At 38.9% G+C, this 26,221-nt stretch overlaps 1 protein-coding gene across 3 annotated transcripts; it reads right to left on the reverse strand.

The window, feature by feature from the left end:
• Nucleotides 1–7,102: 7,102 nt before the first annotated feature.
• STEAP2 (STEAP2 metalloreductase) lies at nucleotides 7,103–24,555 on the reverse strand. Of its 3 annotated transcripts, XM_039713449.1 has the most exons (6): nucleotides 24,497–24,549; nucleotides 24,198–24,326; nucleotides 19,266–19,787; nucleotides 17,097–17,624; nucleotides 15,283–15,447; nucleotides 7,103–8,415 (listed from the first exon to the last, which is right to left on the reverse strand). In XM_039713449.1, exons 3-6 carry the CDS (start codon nucleotides 19,755–19,757, stop codon nucleotides 8,131–8,133), a joined length of 1,470 nt encoding a protein of 489 aa, XP_039569383.1. In that variant the 5' UTR covers nucleotides 19,758–19,787; nucleotides 24,198–24,326; nucleotides 24,497–24,549; the 3' UTR covers nucleotides 7,103–8,130. The 3 variants fall into 3 exon arrangements, with proteins under 3 accessions (XP_039569383.1, XP_039569362.1, XP_039569371.1); XM_039713428.1 differs by lacking the exon at nucleotides 24,198–24,326 and having other exon boundaries at nucleotides 24,497–24,555; XM_039713437.1 differs by lacking the exon at nucleotides 24,497–24,549 and having other exon boundaries at nucleotides 24,072–24,198.
• Between the last annotated feature and the right edge of the window lie 1,666 nt (nucleotides 24,556–26,221).

The raw sequence follows: 26,221 nt of genomic DNA on the forward strand, positions 1-26,221 counted from the left end.
AATTATAGCCTAGCATAGTATAGGAGTCTGAATTTAGAAAATGCAATGGCCCCTTTGACATCCATAACATCCTGAGCTGTGATCATAGAACACAGGTCATACAAAGGCAGGACCTGTGGCACGTTTATAAAGTGCCCTCACATGAAGTGACAGTGAGGTTGCCAGCCTTGGAGCTGGTGGTTTGACAATCAGTTCATGAACACACATCTCTCCATTACTATAACCACTTTACTGGCCTTTCCATATTCTGCTTAAGTATTTGTTTCTGTGAACATTCTGTTTGGTATCAGGGCTTACACTGGATGGAACAGGATTTTCTATTAACCATCTGAGATTAATTGTGCTGACAATGCTTATATGTCTACAGGCGTTTAGCTGAAAAAGCTGGTTTATATATATTTTTTTTCTCTTGGTGCCCAGATAGGAACTGAAGTTGTATGTATTCAAAGTTTCAAAGCTTGTATTTAAAAACCTGCTTACATATATTTCTATTTTAACCTAAGTGATTTCAAGTATGGTTGCTCCATGTTTTGAATGACAAATGTATAGTGAATATACCTAAATTGGGCAACTTAGTCTGTAAATTATAAGCTTAAGTCACATGGCACTTGTTGGCTCACTGTTCCAAAGATCATATTGCAAAGCTCCATTTGCTCACTGTGCATCTTCTTCAAAATGAAGCTTTTAAAATTTAGGATGAAAGCTACATTATGCAAGTTCAACTACAGTGATTCTGCTGCCTTTGGCGAATGGCAAATGCCCATCTTCAAAATCATGCAATCAACTGTGATAATATTTACTCATAAGCCAAACAGGCTTATATTATATTTTTATCACATCTACCTCTTCCATTGGCAATGAAAATATTCCATACACCAAGGCCTTACTTATGAGAGTGTTGAATTCTAAGTCTTACAAATGCTAAGAAATATGTTAAAAACATATACTTGATGTAAAGAGGATTTCTGTTTTGACTGAGGACCAACTATTTTGGTGTAAAGACACAGTTAGCAAACTTTATTCTTGAGGTGAAACTTAAATTTCATAAAACCATAGCACTCTGTGTGTAGGACACAGCTGTGTGTTAGATCAAGGTTACATATCTAGGTCTGCCATTAATCTCCTGTTGACTTTGCTGAGTGATTTATTTCCTCCAGCACTCAGTATTCGCTGTTTTACAAAATAAGTTGTGAGCTTTTAAGGGACTATTATTCAGTGTATACCTTTCATGTGCTGAAACGGGGGGTCTTCAGCTCCTAGTCAAGCGATGTCCTTTTCTTGGCTATACTCAACATGTAGATTCTGTCCAAAGCCACCTGCACTCTTTATCAAATATGACACTGAGGTCTGTAAAGTACAGAAATTAGAGTCTTTTTAAGATTCTTTCTAAGTCTGACCCCTTGACTTCCTTTTCATTCTCCTTTCCTGGTTTGTTTTTTTTTTTCTGTCCTGACAGACGTTCTATGTTTGATATTCACAGAATAAAAGGGAAAGACCTTTGAAGTGGCTGGCAGTAGACTCAACCTTAAACCCATCTAGTCAACAGAGCTTACAACATCTGGATTTACCTGCCTGTAATATTAAAATACAGTGCTGAGATCATGGGGTGGTATGGAATGGAGGGGAACTTTCACTGATCTTTATTACTGTAAGGAAACACAGTAAATCACAGGACACAGAACTTACACTCCTGTACAGTACAAGGTAAGGCTGGAGAAGGGTGTAAGTTTGGGGCCCCAGCTGCTGGCATAATATCAACATTTAGTAGAACAAGCACTGAGATATAGAAAAATGGGAAGATTTTAAAAATAAAAGCCAAGAAAACAAAGACTTCAAGTTCCAAAATGTTACTGTAAGGTTAGGCATAGCACAAACCAATATTAAATGTTCTGAATTTTAAAAACACCTATATTCCATTTGGGAGTCTGGGAAGGCTATGTAACCTAATGTGACAGCAATGGAAATGCTGCTAGCTCCACTGACTCATGCACCTTTACTTCTCTGAACTCAGAACAGTTTATGCTGCTGATGGACAGCTAAGCAGCATTGTATCTCTCATGTATTGTTTTCCTCTTGTGCTGCAATAAGCCTCTTAGAAAAAAAGTTACATATTTCCAAAAGTGCAGGACTGCAAAGTGCTTCACCTGTTTGCTTCATTTGAAGAGTAATTCCATTTCATACACACAAGAGGACACTTTGCAAACATACTTGGTGCCTAGCAATTTCATCATGGCCAAACGTTTTGTTGAATGAAAAGTGGACTGAATATCAGCTGACAGTACTGTGGTGTTCTCTCGTGTTCTGAAAGCATGGAGAGTATCTTAGAACAGGAAAAGGGATATAGCTATCCAGTGTGTCTGTGTGAAAAAGCTGAAATCCAGACATTGAAAAAGAAATTAACTGCCCTTAGAACATTTTTATGAACTCACATTCTATTTTTATCTCTCAGAGAAATTGTTGATCAGAGCACCCATGAATCAGAAGGAAACACAAGCTAAAATTTATTCTGCATAAGCACAGAAGAAAAAGCAAAATACCTTACATTGATTTTTTATTGATTTTTGTGTAAAACACAGTCTATGGAAAAATAGGTAAGAGCATTACCAATAATTTATAATAGCCCTGTTCAGAGAGACAGCACAAACAGTCTGACAAACACAACTACAAAGAGAATATTACACATGGGAGACATATTATGCTTACTGTAAGACACTGCCAGCAAGGCATGAGAAACAATATATAATGACAGAGATCATTGTTCAAATCAGTTAAACGTGTCACTTATTTTAAAGGCTGTAATCTAATTAATTCAAGCAGTATCATATGGTGATACAATATCAGTACTGCAACATTATTCATTATATTGACAGAAAATACTACAGGATCAACAGCAAAGAAATCAAAACCTTGTGTATTAAGAGATGTACTGTCTGCAAGGAACTATGAATATGCATTCATTACCACTGCATATGTGAAAATATTACACTGAAAAATTCAACCTATCTAATTTTTATGCACCTGATATATCTAACTTTCGGAGGAAAGCTGTTTCCTAACTATATTCATACCTGTGAAATTTATTGCCACTGGGGAACTCATTGCCTTATATTAATTAACTATTTCCTTTAATGCCAGTTGGGCAGCTAATACCATACAGACACAAACAGAGAGACACACTATTTCATAGGCAATTAATGCCAAATAAAAATATTCTTGGCACATCATATAATTTACAATGTTGGAACAAAAAATTAAATGTGGCAGCAATTCACAGTAACCATTACCACAAGCTAAAGAACTTGCAAAACAACTATAAAATAATTAATCTCTAATTAACTCAAAAACTCTAAATAATTCAAGAACATGTGCACTTAATTAACTTGTACATAGTTGCAACAGCTCATAGAATTTTAAGATAAAATTAAAGACACATGGAACTGTGATAGAACTCTGTTTTAGACAGTGTTAAGAAAGAACACCTTAATATCCATAGAAAACAAATAACCTGTTGCTAAATACATTTTATAATATGAGGTCTCCATTTTATAATACGTGTACAATTCTGTATCACATATTAAGCACTATTTTTAAAACTGTACAATAATTAAGAGAAATTAGGCTTATTTCATTACTTATTTTCATTAGGCAGTTAAGCAATTTATATAAAGCTACACAAAAATAATTTTATAGCGGGCTATTCCTCAAAATATGTATTTATTCTCCTAAGTAACTAAGATGCCTAATTTAGTTGTTTGCATTTAGGCAATCTAAACTAAAGAATTAGCCTCAGGTATTTTTCCAATGAGAAGTCCTATGGTGAGTTTATACAAATCAATGTGTTTGGTCACATGAATAAAGATCCCTTGTGGGACCCCTTGTGGATATAAAGTTTGCTAAATGCATGAGCATTGTTTACCTTCAGGCTTAACAGTGTCTTGTTAGAATGAATTGGTCCTTAAAGAACACTACAAAATATTAAAGAAGAAGTCAACATGCTATTCAGGTTAGAAGTAAATACATGGCCTAACAGGAAACAATATGTCACTTTTGTAGCACAAATATTTCACAAAATGCCTTCATACAGTTGATCTAAAAATATTGTCTATTTATTAATACTTCAATGTTTCAACCTTTCAAGTAACATATAAAATTAAAACACATTTTTAATTTTCTATACACAATCTGGAAATAGGAATGACTCATCATTACTCTCTCCAGACATCTTTGGCAGTTTAAAATTTAGCAGTTTAATAATTGTTGAAGAAATTTAATGATGAAGTAACTTTTTGCATAGGAAAGAGGGCCAATACATTTCTGCATATACTGTCAGTGGATGCATTACAGTACAGTATCTATGGACTTTGACAGTAATTTTTAGTTAGTACAATATCATAGTTCTGCAACATTATCACTATTGCATCAAAATAATTAAGTAATTGTAGGGAACATGAATATTAACTACATATTCTACAGAAATGTAAAATTGCCATAAAATAATAGCAGCATATTTAATTTTCAAATGTAGTCAGACTGCCAACAGTAATACTTTCTGCCTAAATCTGTTCAGAGGTATGAAAATCTACTCTCAGTTATACCAGCCCATTCTAGTGATTTTAGTTGGGTTTCATGTGCAGGACTGGGGTAGAATGTAAAGTGGTATTTATCCCATTAAAATTATCCAAGATTTGATATGTTCTAGAATTTTAAAATTTAATTTTATTTAAAGGAATGAAGCACAATGCTTCAACCTTGTGTGGTTTCACTCTGCAATAATGGAATAGGAAACAGTCCAGGACATTAAATTCTGCAAGCCTTTTAAGAAATATACACCTTTTGGACTGCCATTACAGACAAAGTTAAGTTGTAATTGTTATTTGTTTTTCGTTTTATGTGAAAATCTCATTTGTAGTACTTTAGGCTCCTGTCTGTCTTTAGCAACAACAGGGTTTTCACTTAACGTCTACAATGTTTGATAAAAAAGTATTTTACTTGTATATCACCACCAGTATCACTGAAACAGCTGCATGTTAGAGGAGGAACAATAAAATAAATACCCTGAAACAAACTTACTTGGTTTTGGAAAAAAGAAAGAATGCAAACATTTATTTATGTGATAGATTTACTGAACCTTTTTTTCCTTATTTTTCTGTAAAAAAATAGGAAAGTTTCAAAATTTCTAAATTGTTTGAAAAATTTTTGGAGAATGTAAGTATTAAATACAGTAATCCAGAGGCAGCACCTGTCTCAAATAAATCCAAAATTTTTGATTTCCAAGAGGCTGAGAAGTTGTGTTATGAAAAAATCACTGGACACCTGCTTTCTTTTTTAGAAGCATCTATCACTTGTCAGCTACTGGAGACAAGCCTCAAAGACCTTTAGCCTGACAAATTATAGCTGTTATTATAATTTATTTTTCCAAAAATGGTGAAATAAAATTATTTTCCTTCCAACTGACTCCTCACCAAGGGTTAAAAAAGAGGATAAATCTGAGCTTTCCAACTGCTTGAAATTGAAAATTTGTGAACTAAAATGAAGTAGCAAATATCTGTTGACCTACATAACAGTTTTTTTCAAAAAATGTATTCACAAACCTCCATTTTCAAGGATTCATTGGCCTCTCATTTAATACAAAACATGTCTAAAGACATATGAAAATACTTCTGCAAGTATTTCTGAAAAAACATTATGCAAGTATTTTATTTTTCATCTCTGGATTTGAACATGCTTAAAATGAAAGGAAGTTCAACTGTCTCTCATTTTGCAACAAACACAGATATACACAGGGTTGATCTGTAAGTTTGGGGAATTTGGATACTAGAATAAAAATAAAATTGTTTAGATATTGAATTTTAAATTAATTTAAGAACAACTAACATGAATTCTTTAGGCTTAGGTTGGCATAACTGGGGGCAGAGTTTGATTCTAGAATTTTCTTTTTCATTGAGCCTCTTCCTTTCATTACAAGCAGAGGTAATGAGACTTACAGAACCAGTGATGTTTAAAGATAAATTCAAGCTTAATTCTATATATTTCTGATATATGATAGGACAAATCCTTTCAAAGCAATGAATAATAGGAGAAGGTTCAGCTAAGAAAATTAGAGATTTTAAACAGTGCAAATATAGGTAAGAAAATATATAATTTAATACAAGAAAATTAGGACCAAATACACAATCTGATTCACTGAAATAGAAGTTCTGCTAATTAAGCAGTAGCAGCCTGAAGGTATGAGTTGAGTTTGGTTGTTTTCTTAGAGAAGTGTAATTATTACTCACACAGCAGTAGTAAGAAGTAATTGTGAACATTATTTAGAATCAAACAGCAAATGCATATGTCAAGGTTTAGAGATTTTTAAGTATAATAACAATAATTTGGCTTCTCAAAACTTCAGGCATATCCCAGAGACACTTGTAAAAGTTAAACCTTTATATAAAAATAGAAGATTGGATTTGCACAAAAAGATACTAAGAATTTAAGACACAATCTGGGAAATTCATATGTAATAACTGAAACTACAGTGTAGACACATACAGAACATGAGTATTGTGATACTTCCAGTATATTGGAAGTTTCATAGTGGAAATGGATTTTTATTGTTGCTGAATTCTCAGCTTTTCTTTTTGTTTTAAAATATTTCCACATATTTCAAAGTCATTAAAAAAATCAAAAACTAGTTTACACACATATCTTTCTATAAATGTATAGCACTGTTTTGAATCTTCATTATATGACATATGGAAATAAAGAGATGACAAAGGTCTAAAATCCTACTTAATACTTTGAAAAAAGATGGTTTAGTACAATACCCTTTGCTTACAAGATGTACAGTCACACCATAATTGAGACTGGGTTTGCATATTCAAATCATGTAATGGTGTAAAACCACACACAAATAAATACACTGTACATGTGCAATACACTTGACCAAGTGCAAGGTGCTGCAGCAGGGCTGGGGTCACCCTCAGTATCAGCACAGGCTGGGGATGAAGGGATTGAGAGCAGCCCTGCCCAGAAGGACCTGGGGGTGCTGGTGGATGAGAGGCTGGACTGACCCAGCCATGTGCACTCAGAGCCCAGAGAGCCAAACGTGCCCTGGGCTGCACCAAGAGCAGCGTGGGCAGCAGGGCAGGGAGGTTTTGTCCCTCTGCTCTGCTCTGGGCAGAGAGACCCCACCTGGAACACGGCACCCAGCTCTGGGGTCCCAGCACAGGAAGGACATGGACCTGTTGCAGTGAGTCCAGAGCAGGGCCACCGAGGTGGTCAGAGGGCTGGGGAGCCTCTCCTGTGAGGAAAGGTGGAGAGAATTGGGTTTGTGCAGCCTGGAAGGGGTGGCTGAGGGGTGACCTAATTGCAGCTTTCCAATACCTGAAGGGAGCCTACAAGAGAGCTGGAGAGGGCAATGGCATGTAGTGACAGGACAAGGGGGAATGGCTATAAACTAAATGAGAGTCTGTTTAGATTTAGATTTTTGGAGAAAATTCTTTACTGTGAGGGTGGTGAGGCACTAGCGCAGGTTGTCCAGAGAAGCTGTGGATGTCCCATGCCTGGGAGTGTTCAAGGCCAGGTTGGATGGGGCTTGGAGCAACTTGGTCAAGTGAAAGTTGTCAAGGCCCATGAGAGGGGCATTGGTACTGGGTGATCTTTAAGGTTCCTTCCAACTCAAACCATTCTGTGATCATTACAAATTAATTAGTCTCAAACCGTAGTTATTTCTTAAATAATTTACTTTATATTCTGAACTCATTAACCCAGGAAAGTGGTTTTAATAGAAGAAACACTGCCCAGAAAATGTCATATTAATAAACAGCACTCTGACACATATGCTCTAAGTAAAAAAAAAACTGTTAAGCCTGGGTCTAATAAAATACTATTCTGATTAACTGTGCAAAAGAACATTAATTTTTTTTAATTTCATAATCATCTGCCCTCTGTAATCCAAAAGAAAAATATTTTTGTATTTATCAGAAGTAGTCGTCTTCTAGTTATAAACTTCTCATAATTTGGTTAAGAGCTTGTACTATATGTCAAGCAAGAGACTTTACAAAGACTCCTACTTAACTAAACTCCTAAAAATGCAAGTTTATGACAAAAAAACGAAAGCCCAAACATGTACAGTGTTAACAAATATCATCACATTACAGTTATCCTTTCTGGAGAGAGATGTGGAACAGACCCACTTACTTCTTCTATAACATGGCTTTTCTCCCATCCTCTTCGAATTCTCCTCAGTTTCCTACTTACACATGGCAAAAGTAAGATGATTTTACCTAGAATTACAATAGAAGGCAGAACAAGGGCAAGAACAAAATTTGGTGGTGTATAAAATCTGTAATACTCTTCTTCAAAAGCTCTCTTCCATCCATAAATCAGTACATGGAAAGTACTTATAAGCAGAGCAATGTATCCAAGTGTAGACTGTGAAGAAAGTAAGAAAAACAGGAAAAAAAAAGATATAATAGCACTTGGTCCTTCACCTGACAGCTCTAATACATTTTTTCAATTATTTTAACATTTCTATTAGACATCAAGTTAAAATCTCTTACCTATTCACTACATTAAGTTAGCAATATATGGTCTTAAGTTAACATTCTGAAATTTACAGTCTGAACTGAGCACTGATTTTCAGAGTAACATCTACAGGCCTCAGTCAAAGCTGAAATGATGTCTGCCCAAATTCTAAGTAATGGAAGCCACCTTCAGATAGGTATGCCAATAAGAAACAATTCCAGAGTAGCTCCTAGAACAACATCCATTGTGATTGGAAATTAAGTATCCTATTTTTAATTACGAGGACAGATCACTTCCAAGATTCCTTATTATGGAACAATGCAGTTCTGTTGGAAGAGATTTGGGCCTAAACTTGCATATTTTTATCACTTTGAGATGCACAGCTTACTTCTGCCTCACAAAGGTCTAAATCCACTTGTCTGATGTTAGCATAAACCATCCTTTTTACCTTCTCCTTCAGTTGTTGCTGACTGGTCAATGGGAATATCTGAACTGCAGGGCATAATAGCACAAAGCAGTGCTGCAGTCTACCATAAACCAGCAGTGCTGGATAAGAGGTGAAAGAGAGGGTTCCCACAGCAGCCTGCAGAGGAAGGACCTCTCAGCACATAAATCTAGAGCTTGCCACAGAAGGTGGTGATAACAGGGGTCACCCAGCAGTTCTGTGAATCCGCCTTTTTAAGGTCCTCTGCTAACATCTACAGGCCTTAGTCAAAGCTCAAATGATGTCTGCCCAAATTCTAAGTAATGGAAGCCAACTTCAGATAGGTATGCCAATAAGAAACAATTCCAGAGTAGCTCCTAGAACAACATCCATTGTGATTGGAAATTAAGTATCCTATTTTTAATTACGAGGACAGATCACTTCCAAGATTCCTTATTATGGAACAATGCAGTTCTGTTGGAAGAGATTTGGGCCTAAACTTGCATATTTTTATCACTTTGAGATGCACAGCTTACTTCTGCCTCACAAAGGTCTAAATCCACTTGTCTGATGTTAGCATAAACCATCCTTTTTACCTTCTCCTTCAGTTGTTGCTGACTGGTCAATGGGAATATCTGAACTGCAGGGCATAATAGCACAAAGCAGTGCTGCAGTCTACCATAAACCAGCAGTGCTGGATAAGAGGTGAAAGAGAGGGTTCCCACAGCAGCCTGCAGAGGAAGGACCTCTCAGCACATAAATCTAGAGCTTGCCACAGAAGGTGGTGATAACAGGGGTCACCCAGCAGTTCTGTGAATCCGCCTTTTTAAGGTCCCTGTAGCTGTAATGCTTCACAGATTTGACAATGCATCAATTTAACTTTCCCAAACTATGACAAAAGAAGTCTACTATGCTTTGACTTCTGGTGATGATCAAATGAAGAAAAACTCTTTCTGACCAAAACTGATGTAATGACTAACTTGCTTGGGAAACATTTGTAGAAAATCATTGAAACAGGGAATGAGCATTAAGAAAGGTAACTGGCTACCAAGGTATGGTCTAATTCCAGCAAACAGACAAGCAAAGAAAAATGCAGCCTAAGGGTCTATAATAAGTAGTGAAAGAATTAATTCCTTCTACTTCAAGATTAAACATTTTCTAAAGCAAGAAGAATGTCTGAGCTAATGCTATTTGCAAGGATTCACAGGTATAATGGTATAAAAGGAAAATATTTCTATGAATTTCTTGGGATTGATTGCTATCCTGTTTTTTTGACTTTCCAATATTTATGTATCTTTTTTTGCTAATGGTTTCAGGGACGTTTTGTTAATCTTTAGATATGCTGCATACTTTTTCTTAAAAAAAACCCAAAACTGTTCCCAAAATATCCCATAGTAAACAGAACATTTAGACAAACACTTGAGGATATGAAAATGGGTATGTGGTATCTGAACAGAACTTCTGGTAAGAAATTTGGACAGCAAACAATACAATCAAACCTGATATTTTAATATGTTGTTGCAGATTTTTGTTGGTATGACTGTCTTGAATTCATTGTTATATTACTGGCAGCAGGGAGAAGGGCACAAGTGAATCATATCCCTCATTTCTTCATCAGGATTACTGATGAGAAATATAACAATTCTTGAAAATAGAAACAGAAGGGAAATATTATACATTAATTTCCAATTATTTTATTTTAGTGCTTATTTTAATTCCATTTGCAAGCTATAGTTTTGAGACACCTATATGTGTCTATCTAATGGTCAAAATGGAAACCAAGAAGTAGATCCAGTATATTTTAAGCTAACAACAAAAGGACAAGAAAAACGTACTATGCCTTTTCATTAAGTTCTTTTTTTCTTGCCCTGTGAAAAGTTGCTTCTCTGAAGTGTTGGTAGAGCATGTGCTAGTGTGTACCACACAATTTCAACCACACCTCTAAAAAACTAACAAAGACATTGCTATAGCTTTGTCAGCTAACAATGTCAGCTATGTTCTTCATCTGGGCCCTTAATTATCATTACCAGGCTCCAGATGATAATTCCTTTAAGAGCAGAGGACTTCTGACAGCAGCAAGAAGAAATACTGTTTCTTCACTGGTAAATTCACGTTGAACAGTACAGTGAGCAGCAAAATAATTTGTAATTTCTGGCAACCCTCTGCCTGGGCTTTAGGATGGCTGCTGGGAAAAGTGGAAGAGTATCTTTGGCTGCTTTGTGTTCTTATCTTCCATAATACTGTGTTTCCTGAAAGCTGAGTAATAGTTTAGCACATTTCCTATAGACTCCCAAAACCTTTAGCTTTTCTCTAAGTCCTCCCTGTTTTGTTTCTTTTCCTTCCCGATCAAAGTCTGCTTTTAGTGAATATGGGAGATTTCCAGCCAAGGCTACTGATAAATTGGACAAACTGGTATTGTTTGAGAAAGGAACCAACAAAAGTGAGAGGAGCAGGAAAGATGAAAGAGAAAAACCTCTAAAATGTTACCAGCAAGATGTATGTATTTAGAGACAAAAATGTGCTGTGATGCAAATCTGCTTCAGGAATTTCCACACTCACAATGGTTGAGTAGTTCCAAGCAATTAATATATACAAAATATATTTTCTAAATTCAACATTTATGCAATGTTATACTTCAAGATATACTGCAGATTCTCTGTGTAACAAGCTTTTGTTAAACTTAAAAACTGTTTGTAGTAACTTCTGACTGGAATCTTACCCATAAGCTTGCTAAATACTCAGGCCCCAGTTTACCTTACTCTGGGGAAAAGGATCCTATTCTTGTGGGAGAACTAAGGCAGGGCAGCCTTTGCTCAAAGTGTATGCACGAGAAGTATTTTACTCACACTGCTTCCAAAAAACTTTAGGATTGGGCTAGCAGAGAAGAGGATTATCTACAAAAAAGTCAGCTTCCTACCACTCAAATGGCAGATTTGTGTTGTTTTTTGCTAAAAAACATGAAGCTCAGCTTTCAAAACCAATCTGCTCTGTCCCTTGCCATTTTAAATGATGGGGTTTGTACTTGAAGTCTTAGACTGAAAACAGAAGTAGCAGTCCTTTATGTTTACATTATATATTTACAGTTTAACTTTCCTCACTAGACTGAAGGACCCAGTGCAGGATAGCTTGCAGACAGCATTCTCCATTTCGTTCTATTTTATGTGAACAGTCAAGGACTGGTTTCAATAAATGTCTTTTTATCTGTTTGTGTCTTGGTTTAAGCTGTTTATTCTGCCTGCTCTGACAAAATGTGTCAAAAGAAAATACAAAAGAATTCTTTTGTATTTCTTGTCCATGTCTTCCTTTGCTCTTTATCCAAATATATTTAAATGAGAAAAAGAAGAATACTAAAATGGTGTTTAAGAAAATTGATGCATTAGTTTATCAGCCCCAGCTTTCTTCTCAGCTTTTCTCGTGTTGATTTTCTCAGTAAACTTAAGCTCTGGGTTCCATTAACGTGACTGCAAAGGTTCACACTAAGTTTCAGTCATCTAGGATCTCCTACTGAGAAAACTTCATCACTGTCTTATTCTGTGGCTCCTCTATCTGGATGTTATGAGTGTTTCTCTCCAAATCATGATGAAGTAATCAGACTTTTGTTTTGTACAATGGTCAAGTCTTTACTGTAGCAATTCCTCTTTTCTGCTGGTTTCTTAGCTCCTTTTAGGACTGACACAGTAATTTCCTTTTGCACTATTAAACCTTCTCATATCTCACTCTGTTCATATGCATACTATAAGTGAAACCTGCACTACTTGTCCTCTCTTTTTCCCTTGATGAAGCAGGCTGGAATTTTTGGAGCTGCTGACACCCGTGTTTGAAACCAGACTAGGTAGGATGGAGGCATCTCCAAAAGAATTTGGGATAGCAAAGACAGCAATTACTTCTTTGAAAAATATTGACAACTGGTTTAGAGTATTAGAAAGACTGTGTTCAAAGACTGTTTGAACTGCTGTAGGTTGGGGAGATGCTGGTTAGGGCTTGTTCTACTGGAACAAGGCTAGTCTATACTGTACATTTTAATAAACTCAGATTTTCCTAGTAGGACTCAAGACTGAGTATGTTCTAGTGGTAAAACTATTTGGAAGAGGCCACACCCTTATTTTTGATGAAACTGTATTTACTAAGATGAGCAAGCAAGAATGTGTTGTTCTCAGTGGGAAGTGCTGAGCTGGGACACTGTCTGAGTGTGCTGACCAACTGATTCTTCATCTGTCAGATGTGTAACAAGTCCAGCAGCTGCCATGGCAAACTGTCTGAGATTCAGGACTAAAGCTAGAGAAATACTGCTTTTCCCAACTGAAGAGAAAAGCAGCAATGGGTTGATAGGTTAGTAGTTTTGCTGTTTATCCCCCTGACATGGAAAAGATTGAAAATTTTAAGTTTAATTTTCCTTCACTGAACTGAACTACAGTAGAAGAAAAACACAGAAGAGAGTAAGTATTATAATGTTTTATCTGTTTTCCTGGATACTGGGAACAGTGAAACTTATACAGAAATACAGACTCCTTTTACTCTAGTAAGCAATCACTGAAAGTCTGTTTTCTGATTGAAGAGAGCAAGAAGATTTTTTTTGATAAGTAACTAAATGGAGAATAACTTACATCCTGAGAATTAATGACAAAGTAAATATTAACTTTAAGGAAATTTTTAGTAGTTCAATACTTTTGTGATTAAGAATTGCAAATGATCATAGTTCATTATCAATACCAGTTATCTTCTGCATATAATACATTATGAACTGTAGCATATATCCCAAGCAAACAAATTATTCCCAAACAAGTTCCTCAAAATACTGACAGATGGGTCATTAAAGTTCATAATTATTTAGATTTGGAACTATTTTGACTTAATTTACAGTGGAAATAACTGCAGTAAATATGCAGTTGTAGATACATCATTGTGATTATTGTGTGGGTTTTGACTCAGTCACAAAAGGCTGAAATTTCGAAATATGAGTAAGGAAAAATAAGACAAAAATGCTGGTTTTGTGGCTGAAAGTTATTACTGGAAAAAGGCATAATGTCACTCACAAGTGAATACATATTTTTCCCTTTTACACTAATGTTTTATATCACCCAACAGCAGTACTATTGTCCCCACACAGAGAACTCCAGATGGCAGAGATGTTGTAACAATACACTTGAGTATTTAGTGTCTCTGAAGGCTCAAAGCCATGACCATAAATAAGCAGTTCTGTCAGGGTAACTCCACTTTGAAAAACTTTTCAGCAAACTTTTTGTAGGTCTACCTGCAGTTTTCCAGTAATGGAAATCACTCATCAGAAATCAGAAGCAAAAGAAAAGACATTACAAACAGATGTCAAACAACTACAGCCTTTGAAGTGTTCCCCACCACTCTCTTTAAAATATCTGCAAATTATGAAGCGCAACCCAAGCCCTGAACTTTAAAGTCAGTGCCCACATTCTGAAGTGAACAGGGCTCAGAATTAGGCAATATTATTAGCCTAAGCTGAAAAAAATGTTAATCAGAAAAGACTGAGCTAAGACTATAGTACTAAAGCCAAAGTCAGAAAACAAAACATAACAAACCCTAAAACTGTGCACACTTAGGAATTTTCACCTAATTGAATCCTAGTAAAATTTCTTATACCTGACTGCTACCTAAAACCACTGTCAGTTATGTTTAGGGCAAGTATTGAGCTAGCTGTTCATTAAAGCCAGTGCTTCTCAGTATTTTATGCTGGTTAGATTTTCATGTTCTAGGTATTTACCTGAGGAAGGAAGGCAGCAGATGGTGTGCCAAGGCCTTGAAAAGCCTCTGACTTTAATAAGCAAAGCTCTGTACTTTACTAGTGGGTATTTTCAGCTAATGGGAATAATACAGTTGAGATCTGTGTCAAGTCCCACAGTGGAGAGGAAGTAAAACTTAACCAATGGCACTATGGCTGTCAGAGGGTTATGGAATAAAAATCTTGCAGAGCAAATTGAGTCTTCATTTTTAACATTTTTAGCTGTGTGCATCTACCTATACAAGTATCTCATCAGTATCACCGCATTTAGCAGGTTTGTCCAAATTTATCTAATTTGAATTTAGCAAGAAGTTCTAAGAACAGAAAAGGAATACATTAGTGATCATTTCGTCTTAGCTATGTTGGTTATTTAAGATCAAGAAGCATAAAATGAAAAGTCCTGTTCTACACTCATTAAATGCTTATTGTGCCTTCATGGTAACATATTTGCTAAGTAATTGTTTTTATTGAATTACCAGAGACAAAATAAAAAAGGCTCTTGTCACATTGCAAGGAGCTTTTGTTTATGATGTTGATCATGAATGTGATGAAGGAATTCTTGTTAACATCAAAACCCCCTTATAAAAAAGTAGCACACCTGAATAAAACTGAACTCCCTCCAGTTTAAGGCACTGTTTACTGAAGGGATGGAAGTTACTGCCAGCAAGGAAAGCAATCCAAGACTCATTATTCCAAAGGAGATATACATTTCAATTCGCCACACCTCTTCCTCATTCCAAGAATTTTCAACATTTGCGTGAACCTGATGAAAGAGCAGAAGGGATGAACTTTAGAAGAAAGAACATTAAAAATACCAACAGAAGTTATTTTGCTGACTTAATGTTCACAGTCACAGGACAACTATAAAATGTGGTCAAATGTTCCAGAGGTTTCCTCATGCCTTGGAGAAAAACAGCTATTTCCTTACTGCTGGTATTGGATTTTACTAGATTAAAAATATGTTAAACATCAAAATTTTAGATGAGATGCTAAAAGAAAAATATAACATTATGTACCATTTACAACAATACCATTATAAAATCAAGTAATTCTGCACCTTCTCGTACACTCTACAACAGGAGCTGTGTTCTTCAGACTCTCCAGACTTAAATTCTGTAACATAAGTTGGATAAACCTGCAATTCCTTTCTAGTTTAGAAATTAGATTTTAGACTTTTTAATTACATTTAGAAATATCTTAGCAGCATTTCCTTCAGCTTTTCTGTGCTGAGTCCAGACTTGCTTCTCTCTTTCACTATTGCCATCAGATTTTTCCAAGATGGTTCTCACTGGAGACTTTTATCAGAAAAAATAAACAAGAAACATAGATATTAAATTCTTTTTTCCACGTCCAGGTTAACTATTGCAATATGATGTGTCATGAAAAAGGTGCACCAGAAATATTAGCAAGTGAAAGTTTTACAGTATCATTAAAACCAAGATAAATTCTTAGTAAAAGTACCAGTGAATCCTTTAGTATTACTAATTTTAAGTGTAAATTATGGTTTCTTGCTGCCTATTACAGTTCTGCCCTTTGCTTAAGTTCAGTCTTTGATGCCAGCTGTTTTAGACTTAGTGATATTCCCTGTTAATTTGTTACATTTGATTATATTTCCTAATTTGGCTTCCCTTTCTGTTCTATCACTTCTCTCTTTCCTACAGATTTTATGTGGTGAATGGCAATACTGTTTTTCAGGCAATGATGCTTTTCTGCCACTTTAAAGGTTACAATAAGCTGTCTGACTAACAGACAGCAGCATCAGACTCTCTTCTAGAGGATGAAAGATTTGTTGGAGAACATTTCAAGGTTATGCAAGATCAATTGCCCCCAGAAACTATGAGTCGATTTCTATTGCCTGCAATAGATGATGTCCACAGAATTTTAAAAGAATAAAATATTTTTAGCATTGGTCCAAAAAGTTCCAAAATATCAGCATCTTCTTTTTTTCCCTTTTGGAACACAGAAGTATCTGTAAGCATGATTACAGTACTGGCCCTTATACTTTTCATATCTGTAAATGCACTTATGATATTCATACTTCCCCTATGTGTTAAGTATACATAGAAAGGAACATACCTCAGAATTTTCCTGCTGTTGCTCTTATCCTATCCTACATTCTTCTTGTGTACATTGCTATCAGGAATATCAGTGGGACATGTCCTTGATTCCAGCTGGATATGTCCTTTATTCCCCCTACCACACAAATTTGACTGCAGATTGACCCACAAGATGAGCAAAATGCACAGATATTTCTTTCAGTCTCCTTATCTGGCACCACCTATGCATAAGATAACCCACAACTTTTGTGCCAAAAGTGGTAGAACAGATTAAGAACAACCCAGTTATTGTATTGAGGAGCCATATGCACCCAGCCAAGGCGTTTTTGGCTTATTGAACTAAAGACTGTCTTACCTGTTGATAGGCCATGTTGAGGAACAAGTAGCGCTCTGATCTCCTCATAGGCAAGCAGAGGCTGTACACCACATGCACGGTAGCAAAGAAAAAGCTGAGCAGTCCAAGCTGCTTTCGACACTGGAGCCAGTTGTCCAGCCAGGGAGGAAAGCGCCGGTACTTAGTGCCAGAGTAAAGCTGATAAGCAGCTGCAATAAGTCCTGATAAATATACTAGAGAAAGCAAAGTGATAGCAACAATCGGCAGGGTCTTGTTCACAATCTCAATGGGAATCTTGTAAAAGTCACTTTGCTGATTTCTCATGTACGGGTGGATGACATCTCTGACAAAGGAATAGATGAAGAAAAATGTTGCCAGGCTAATGGCAATCAGTACAGGCCCCTTCCACAGGGTGAACAGTCGCAGAGGCAGGTTTTCAATCTCCCTTGAAGATGACAATGCCCCCAAATCAATAGGAATGAAACTGAGCTGACGGGCAAGCTCAATAACTTGATGGCGTGCCTGAACATTGTTACTGCATATATAGACCTGTTGGGAGAGTCAGGGAATTGTCTGTAGTCAGAGAAAAAGACTCAAAGGTAAACAAAAAACCAGCAAAATCCACCAAAAACCTTAAGCGCTTCAAAATCAAATCCACAACACAACTGCTAAAACTGTACACTTTATCCCAGCTTATATCGCCAACATGACAACAAAAGCACACAAAAATCTAGCCAAAGTGCAAACGTGCACATTGATTTAGCAACAGAGTAATCAAAACAAAATTGGCTTTTTCTTGGATTTAATAATGGGGAATGTCTTGGTAATCTGTACACTGAAACCTGTATTACCAAAATGTCTACAGGACTAGACTAACTTGAAGATACAGCTAAAAGCATTGAAGACAATCCAAAATCTCTCAAAAATACAAGAATCTTGAACAATGACCCTTAAACGACTTTAGCATCCACAGACTGAGAAGTAGTGAACAGTGCAACCTCCGTGGGTAACAATTTTAATCTTGTTTCACAAGCCAGACATCCACAGATTCCAGATTTGAGTATTTAAGAGAAAAGACAAAAACTAGCAGCCAAATAAGAACTTACTCTAAAGGCCAGTTTATTACACAGTGAAAGAAGTGTACTGCTACAAAGTACTTCAAGGTTCCATTAAAATTTACAATGGGCTATAGTTTGCCCAATACTATTTGCTGACCATCTGCATTGAAGAAAATATGATCTGTTTTGAAGTGAATTAGTATTGTGCTACTCTGAAAGGGGATAAAAGAAGCATGGTGAAGTTATTTTTTAGATTATGTTAATTCCATATCAATTGCATTTCATTTAAATCTACCTGAAGTGCCAGAAAACTGAATTTAGTCTCCAACAGTCATGTTACATCAGTTATTTCTTATGTATTTTTCAGATTTCATAAAGCTTTGAAGGACTGGATGCTTGCACAGCCTTAAATCCTTTACATCACTTCAGCAAAACATGAAAAACATAAAGGTGCATTTTCTATACACAGGATAGATTTGCAGAACATCCTGGGAAGGAATTTGAACATGATGTTCCCAAGCAGCCCTGGATCAAATAAATGATCACTTAGAAACATATGTGCCTCCTTCTGTTCCCATATTTATGATTTTGGGTCACTCTAAAAGCTAGGTAATGTCTTTCAATCACTTTGCTAATACACTGAATGCAAGCACCTTTTAGAACAGCTGATTCTCAACCTCTGGGATTGCAACCTGAGATTTCTGTGCATCTCTGTCAATAGTTCACCCCAATGCTGCCACTAAAATGCACTGGAAAAGACTGTCTCTACCCTTGTATAAAGCATAAGGAAACACATGAACATATTTCCTATGGAAAACATCAAGACTCAACTCTTCTCTGTCTGTAGTCACCAAAAGGTCAGTTGTTTATTCCTAGTTAGTATCCACATTTCCTCTGCAGTCTTTAAAGAGAAACAGGCAACAAGGAAAAAACTGGACCACTTACTTTACTTGTCTTACAGTGGGATGAATTAAACTCTGAGGGTTTTATTGGCTACTAAAACATAAGCTAAAGGTCCAGCATTTTAGGCATGTTAAGTCAGGGAATGTAAGCCTCATGAGTTCTGGCTGTTACACTCAGTTCCTGTCATTTTCATCTTATAAGTTAAATTAATACAAGTAAAAGCATTTACCTGTCTGCTGGCATCCTTTGGTCCTAACTGTAGTGACCACGCTGAAATGACATTGAATCCTTTGACAATTAGGGAATCAGGAAAAAGTGATGCCAAATACTCTGCATTGGAGTCTGGATATTGGTCTACTCTTGTATTATTGCTGACATCAATCAAAATTTTACCAGCAAGTAAATGTTTGAGATCCCACAAAGAGGTGTAATGTTCTCTGTGTATGGCTACAAAAATGATGTTTGTTTTAGCTACTGCATCTTCATGGTGAGTGACATCAACCACATGGGGAAAGAAGTCAGCAGCATGTTTAGGGTTTCTGCTCCCTACGACCACATGGTACCCACATCTGATAAGTCTGATTGTCAATGACTTAGCGAAGTCTCCACTTCCAATGATGCCTATTGTGACCTTACTGGCATCCTTGATGCCATTGGCAGCATGTGGTAGAAAAGTTTCGTTGAGGTTCTTGGGACTCCCCATCATAGAGATTGATTCCATTCTTCCAAGACACCAAACCTACAATAATTTCTGTAGAGGAAAAAAAAAAGGAAAGAGAAGAAAAGAAAAAAATGAAGGAAGAATCAGCATCATACAATTTTATGAGACCTCAAAATCCATTAATACCTCTGGAAGCAAAACCTTTGGTTCTAAGTTTCCTGTTATCTTTTTTCCTTAATCAAGTATGTGCTAACCAATTTTGTCTTGCAGTATGTCACCAACAGAAGGAGAAACAAGCAACATAAAGTACTTCAGCACTTCAATAATAGTTATTTAAGTGAACAACAGTTTTTTCATCTTCTATTTCTTACCTTCCACTGCCCTTGAGAATACTGGCCCACAATATAACTTTGCACTGGCCTGTGATCAGCATGAGATCAATGAGTACATGGAAGTTGAATTCCATTAAAAGTTTATGCAGGTTATTATTGTGATATCCTTTCCTGCCCATGAAGAAGGAGATGCAAAAGCCTCAAACATACAAATGTCATGACACCATAACAAACATCCATCTGACACACTCACCTGTCAGCCTGGAAAATGGGCTGCCCACGTGGATCCAATGGCAGAAACAACAAAGAAATTTATCAAGACATAGTTGTGAGATCACTAATGACATTTCTAGGTCAGACTGCTTGGTCTGGCCATGGATGTATAAGGATTAACTGTGGATGCAAGGGTAAAGGATTCAAGGCCATGAGTCACAAATATGCTTAACACAATTTTCTATCCAGGCAAGTAAAATAAATCCTGGAGACAAACACATGAGACAGCCTTCCATAGAAAGCTAATGGCAGGAAGAGACAGATTTCACCCAATAATAAAAGGGAAGATAATTTTGGGACTCAAATTCAGTGTCGTAAGGCATGTTTTGAAGAAGAACAGAAGCTAAGGCTCACAGGAAAATAATATAAATACTGCTACGTCCTTGGTGACAGAACTGCAATAAAGCACTAAGAAAGACATTAAAACCAACAAAACTATGCTCAGGAGGGAAGTCTGCACACGATACCACAGTTATGACCTAGGTGGTTCTGCATCGCTGGCAGAGGTTGACCCTGGCTGGAGGCCAGGTGTCCAAAAAGGTGTTATCACTCCTCTCCTCAGCTGGGCTCAAGAGTTGAGATAAGGACAGGGAGAGATCACTCACTAATTACCACCAGAGGCAAACCAGACTCTACTTGGGGAAATTAACTGACTTTATTACCAATCAAAATCAGAGCAGGATAATGAGAAGTAAAACAAATGCTAAAGAAACACCTTCCCCTCACCCCAGTAAGCTTCTTTCTAGGCTTAACTTTATTCCCAATTCTCTGCCTCCTCACCCTGTGCAGCACAGGGAGACAGGGAATGGATGTTACGGTCAGTTCATTGCATTGCATGCTGTTTCTGCTGCTCCTTCCTCCTCAGGGAGAGGAGTCCTTCTTCTGCACCAGCATGAGGTTCCTCCCATAGGAGAGTCCTCTACATACTTCTCCAGTGTGAGCCTTCCCACAGGCTACAGTTCTTCACAAACTCCTCCAGTGAGGGTCCCTTCCACAGAATGCAATCCTTCAGGAACAGGCTGCTGCAGTGTGGGTCCCCATGGGGTCACAAGCCCTACCAGAAAACTTGCTCCAATGTGGGCTCCACTCTCCACCAGTCCGTGCCAGGAGCCTGCTCCACCCCTTCTCATGGGGTCACAGCCTCCTCTCAGGCATCCCCCTACACTGTGGGGCTCCTCCCTGGGCTGCAAGTGCATCTCTGCTCTACCATGAACCTCATGGGCTGCAGAGGGACAGCTGCCTCACCATGGCCATGGGCTGCAAGTGGATCTCTGCAGAGGGACAGCTGCCTCACCATGGCCTGCACCACAGGCTGCAGGGGAATGTCTACTCCAGTGCTCAGGGCACCTCCTTCTTCTTCTTCACTGGCCTTGGTGTCTGCGTAAGTTATTTCTCTCACATGTTCTCATTCTCTCTTCTCCAGCTGCAATTACTTTTTTTCCCCTTTTTACCTATGTTACCTGAGAGGTAAGAACCATTGCTGCTGGGCTGCCCTGGTGAGCAATGATCCATCCCAGACCCAGCTGACACTGGCCCCATTAGACACAGGGAAGGATTCCCACAGCTTCTCAGAGAAACCACCCCTACAGCACTCCTCCCCATCCTGCTACCAAAGTCTCACCAGGCAAAGCCAATATAATTGTAGGAATTACATTGGAATATAATTCCAACAGGAATAAAGTCTGAAAATTAAGGAAGCAATGAGAAGAAGCAAAAAGAATCTCCCCATCCTGCTACCAAAGTCTCGCCTGGCAAAGCCAATATAATTGTAGAACAGGAATAAAGTCTGAAAATTAAGGAAGCAATGAGAAGAAGCAAAAAGAAGGAGCAAAAAGAAACCACAAGGTTGCTGTTTTGGGAGCAGTGAACAACAGACCACACAGAACCTTTTCCTGAGCTACTATCCAAGAGCTGATATGATGGTAATTAACCATCAGTGGGGCACATTAACCAGCCATTGGCTAGTAATACAGCATGTGTGGTGAACAACCTCCCACAATTAAAAGCAGCTTTGTGTTTCAGAAATTAGAGGAAGCTACTAGAAGAATGGGTACTTTTAATTTCAGCTTTGGGAAGAAGGTACAAACTCACCAAAACTGGACTCAGAAGTTAAAGACAGAAAGCAGAACGTGAAAGTGACCACAAAGTTAGTATTCAAAGAAAAGATTCTAACAGTGAATCCTTCTGGCAGAGCACAAAGATTTTTATGCATGCACTCAAAAAAGCATGGACTTTTTCCTTACCATGTGACCTGAAATGTATTTAACACATGACCAAACTACCAGTATTTCCTGTGTCAGGATGGGTTGGCACCCAGGAACATGAGAATATCTAATGAGATAAGAGATGTAAGTGGATATGACAGAACATGTATGCTTTCACCATGTGATTATAGCAGCCCATTTCAGGTCATACCATGTAACCAGAATGTGCTGCAAAACTTTGAGATTGAAAGGGAACCACCATAAGGAAATGGTACCATAAGTACTATTTAACCATGCTGCAGCCTACTTTCAGTTTTAGTCCAAAGGATCCTGGGGAGAGAGGGCACACAGGACTTGGACATGAAGAATTACTCTGGTGAGCTGAATTTGGCCTGCTGGCCAAGCTTCTCACTGCCTGTTCTAAGGAAAATACAGTGCCAGTAACACAATCAAACTAACAGACTTCATAAAAAACCTCAGGGAACAGGCTGACTTGACTTTTAGACAAGTAATCTAAGAGATGTACAAGAGCAGAGTGCCAGCAGTTACTGAAAGGGACTATATTAAATGCACATCTGTAATTCAGAGGCAAGAGTGTATAACTGCAACAGGAGAGCTTTCCTGACCTGAAAAATCACACAAGATTGAAAAAATAGGAGATGTACAAGAGCAGAGTGCTAGCAGTTACCGAAAGGGACTCTATTAAATGCACATCTGCAATTCAGAGGCAAGAGTATATAACTTGGCAACAGGAGAGCTTTCCTGACCTGAAAAATCACACAAGATTGAAAAAATAAAATGTTGTGTGCATGGCTAAGGAGCATATAAAAAGACAAAGACTATAAAAAGATAAAGAAATGGTGCCATCGTGTAGGGATAAAATCAGAACAAGGATGGTACAGAAGTGAGTTTGTAACGAGTGAAGAAGATAAATGGCAACAAGTAAAAGTTCCATAAAAACAGTTAAAAAACAAAAGAGAGAAGGCAAAGTTTATAACTTCAGAGGAAAAGGAACAAGTTAAAACTCATACTATTGTTAAATGTCTTCTTCATTTCAGCCCTCAGCAGAAAAGTAAGCTGTGAATAGGTATTTAAAGAAATTCCTTCTACGGGGAGACAGACGGTGAGGTCAAAGTGGAAAAGGTAAGTTAAGAGTAAAGGATAAACCTAAAGATAAGATAAAGATTTTCAAGTCAGCAGGCAATTATGAAATCAGCCCTTGATGCTTAAAATGCTGACCAAAGTGACATCTTCAGAACTAAAGAGATGACAAGACAGGCAGACTAGCAGATATTGCTTAAAGAAGGGAAGACGACTAAGGAAAACAAAGACTTGTTAGCTTAACTTCAGACCCTGGACAGATTTTCCATCAAGTTATTGTGCAATCAATTAGTAAATAAATGGGAAGCAGATGATAAGAAGCAGCTGAGATGGGTTGTTCAGGAAGAGATTTCAACTAAACCAACCTTCTTTTACGAACTAACTCATTTCAGAGTTATAAAAAATAATAAAAGTGACATAGATTTGACATATGCTCTTAAATTAGCTAACAGAACATCACAGACCTATGTCAGCCAGATGGTGACACACGTGAAAAACTGCTTCTGGAAAAGTAACTGCGGGAGGAGAGCACCGAACCAGCGCAAGCCGGGCCGCTGTCGGGGTGAGCCCCAGCTCGGGCGGGCACTTACGGGGCACGGGCTGAGGCGCGGGGCCGGGCGCGGGCCGGTGCCCCCGGGCGGGCTGGCGGGCGGCAGCGCGGCGCGGAGATCCAGCCCGGAGCAGCTCGGCGGGGCCCCGGGCCGGGCCGGCATCTCCAGCTGCAACGACAACACCGCCCGTGACAGGAGCGGCGGCCCCACGGCCCGCCCAGTTGTTTATTCCTAGTTAGTATCCACATTTCCTCTGCAGTCTTTAAAGAGAAACAGAGGGCCCGGCGCCCGGCAGGGATGGGCCCGTCCCGCCCCGGCCCGGCCCCAGCGCCGCTCACCTCCGCCCGCCCGCCAGGAGCACCGCGCCGCCGCCGCTCCTCCTCGCACTCGGGCCCGCAGTGCCGGGCGGGCGGGGAGGCGGCGCCTCTGCTGCCGCTGCGACCGCCCCCTGCGGCCGCTCCGACACCGCCGGACCGCGGCCGGGCGGCTCCGGGGGCGTGGGGGCCTTGCTGGGTGATAGTTGGTCGTGAGCTGGCAGTGTGTCCGTGCGGTCAGGAGGGCCAGTGGTATCCTGGGGTGCATTGGGAAGCGTGTGGCTAGCAGGTGGTCGTACCCCTCGGTTCGGCCCTGATGAGGCCACTTCTGGAGTGCTGAGTCCATTCTGGGCTCATCAGTGCAAGAAAAACTACTGGAGAGCGTCCAAGGGGCAGAACAAAGATGGTGAGGGATCTGGAGCATCTCTCTTATGAGGAGAGACTGCGGGAGCTTGGCCTGTTTAGTCTGGAGAAGAGAAGACTGAGAGGGACAATGCATATAAACATCTAAAAGACAGGTGTCAAAGAGGGTGGTGCCCGGTTCTCTTCAGTGGTGCTCAGCAACAGGACAAGGAGCAATTGCCATAAACCAAAACTCAAAAATTTCCACCTCAACATGAGGAAAAACTCCTTCACATTGAGGGTGGCAGAGCACTGGAACTGACTGCCCAGGGAGGTTGTGGAGCCTGCCTCTGAATACATTCAATACCCACCTGGATGCTTTCCTGTGTAACTGCTCCAGCTTACCCTGCCTTGACAGGCGTTGGTTAGATGATGTCCAGAGGTCCCCTCCAACCATAACAATTCTGTGTTTCTGTGATCTGTGACAGCACAGGGAGTCGGTGTAGAGAAAGTGGGCTGTGGATGGCCCTGCAGTGCCCTCAGCTTTGGCCACTGTCACTGTGCTCCAGCCCCAGCCCCTCTGGCCTGCGCAACACCCCCAGCACAGGCAGAGCTGGACCCGGGGGCTGCGGCATGGGAGCAGCGGTGAGCAACTGGCCTGTCCTCAGCTGAACTCATGGTCTGGAGGGTGGAATGTGCCTCCCAGGCCCTGCCCTGCCTTGGCTGCCCTGGCCCAAGGTGTTCTTCAGCAGGAACTTGTCACCAGACGCCTTTCCTTATCCTCTCCTGGCAGAAGGGTACTGCTGCAACCTGTGCCAGCTGCAGGGCTGTGGAATTGTGCCATCACATGTCACAGAATGTCACGGTTGGAAGGGACCCTTAAAGGTCACAGAGTCCAACACCCTTGCAATAAGCATGAACATCTTCCACTAGATCTGATTGTTCAGAGCTCTGTCCAGTCTGATTGAATATTTCCAATGATGGGACACTCACCACCTCTCTGGGCAACCTACTCCTGCATTTCACCACCTTTCTCATAAAAATTGATTCTGAGGGGGTGTTGGGTGTCCCTGAAGCCCAGAACATCTTCCCAGGTTTGGTTAGTGGGGAGGTCACTCCCCATGTTTGCTGTGTGCCCAGTATACTCTGTGTAGATGGGAGTTGTGCTCTTATTTCAGTATTACTCAAAATAAGAAACATAGAGATCAGCCACATAAAAGCAAAGCTGAGCACCAAGATCTGAATTCTATCTTGTTTGATATGGAAACTTCCAGTTGAAAACAAATGGAGCTTTTCCCAGAAAAAGCATAGCTTCTGGTTTTAACATCTTCTGATCTGCCTAATAAATTCTACCTTTCATTAAGCTGTGTTGTATATGTAACAAGGTATAATCCTCAATTCTTTGTT

The sequence above is a fragment of the Passer montanus genome, unplaced genomic scaffold (assembly GCF_014805655.1).
Source record: "Passer montanus isolate IOZ18808 unplaced genomic scaffold, ASM1480565v1 scaffold10, whole genome shotgun sequence".
Lineage (NCBI taxonomy): Eukaryota > Metazoa > Chordata > Aves > Passeriformes > Passeridae > Passer > Passer montanus.

Coding starts and splice junctions, on each gene's coding strand:
- STEAP2 (XM_039713428.1), bottom strand. CDS start 19,757: ATGGAATCAATCTCTATGATGGGGAGTCCCAAGAACCTCAACGAAACT. Junction 15,448..17,096: donor TCAACATGGCCTATCAACAG/GTAAGACAGTCT, acceptor CTCTTTCATCAG/GTTCACGCAAATGTTGAAAA. Junction 8,416..15,282: donor GGGAGTTCAGTTTTATTCAG/GTGTGCTACTTT, acceptor CTTTCTTCACAG/TCTACACTTGGATACATTGC.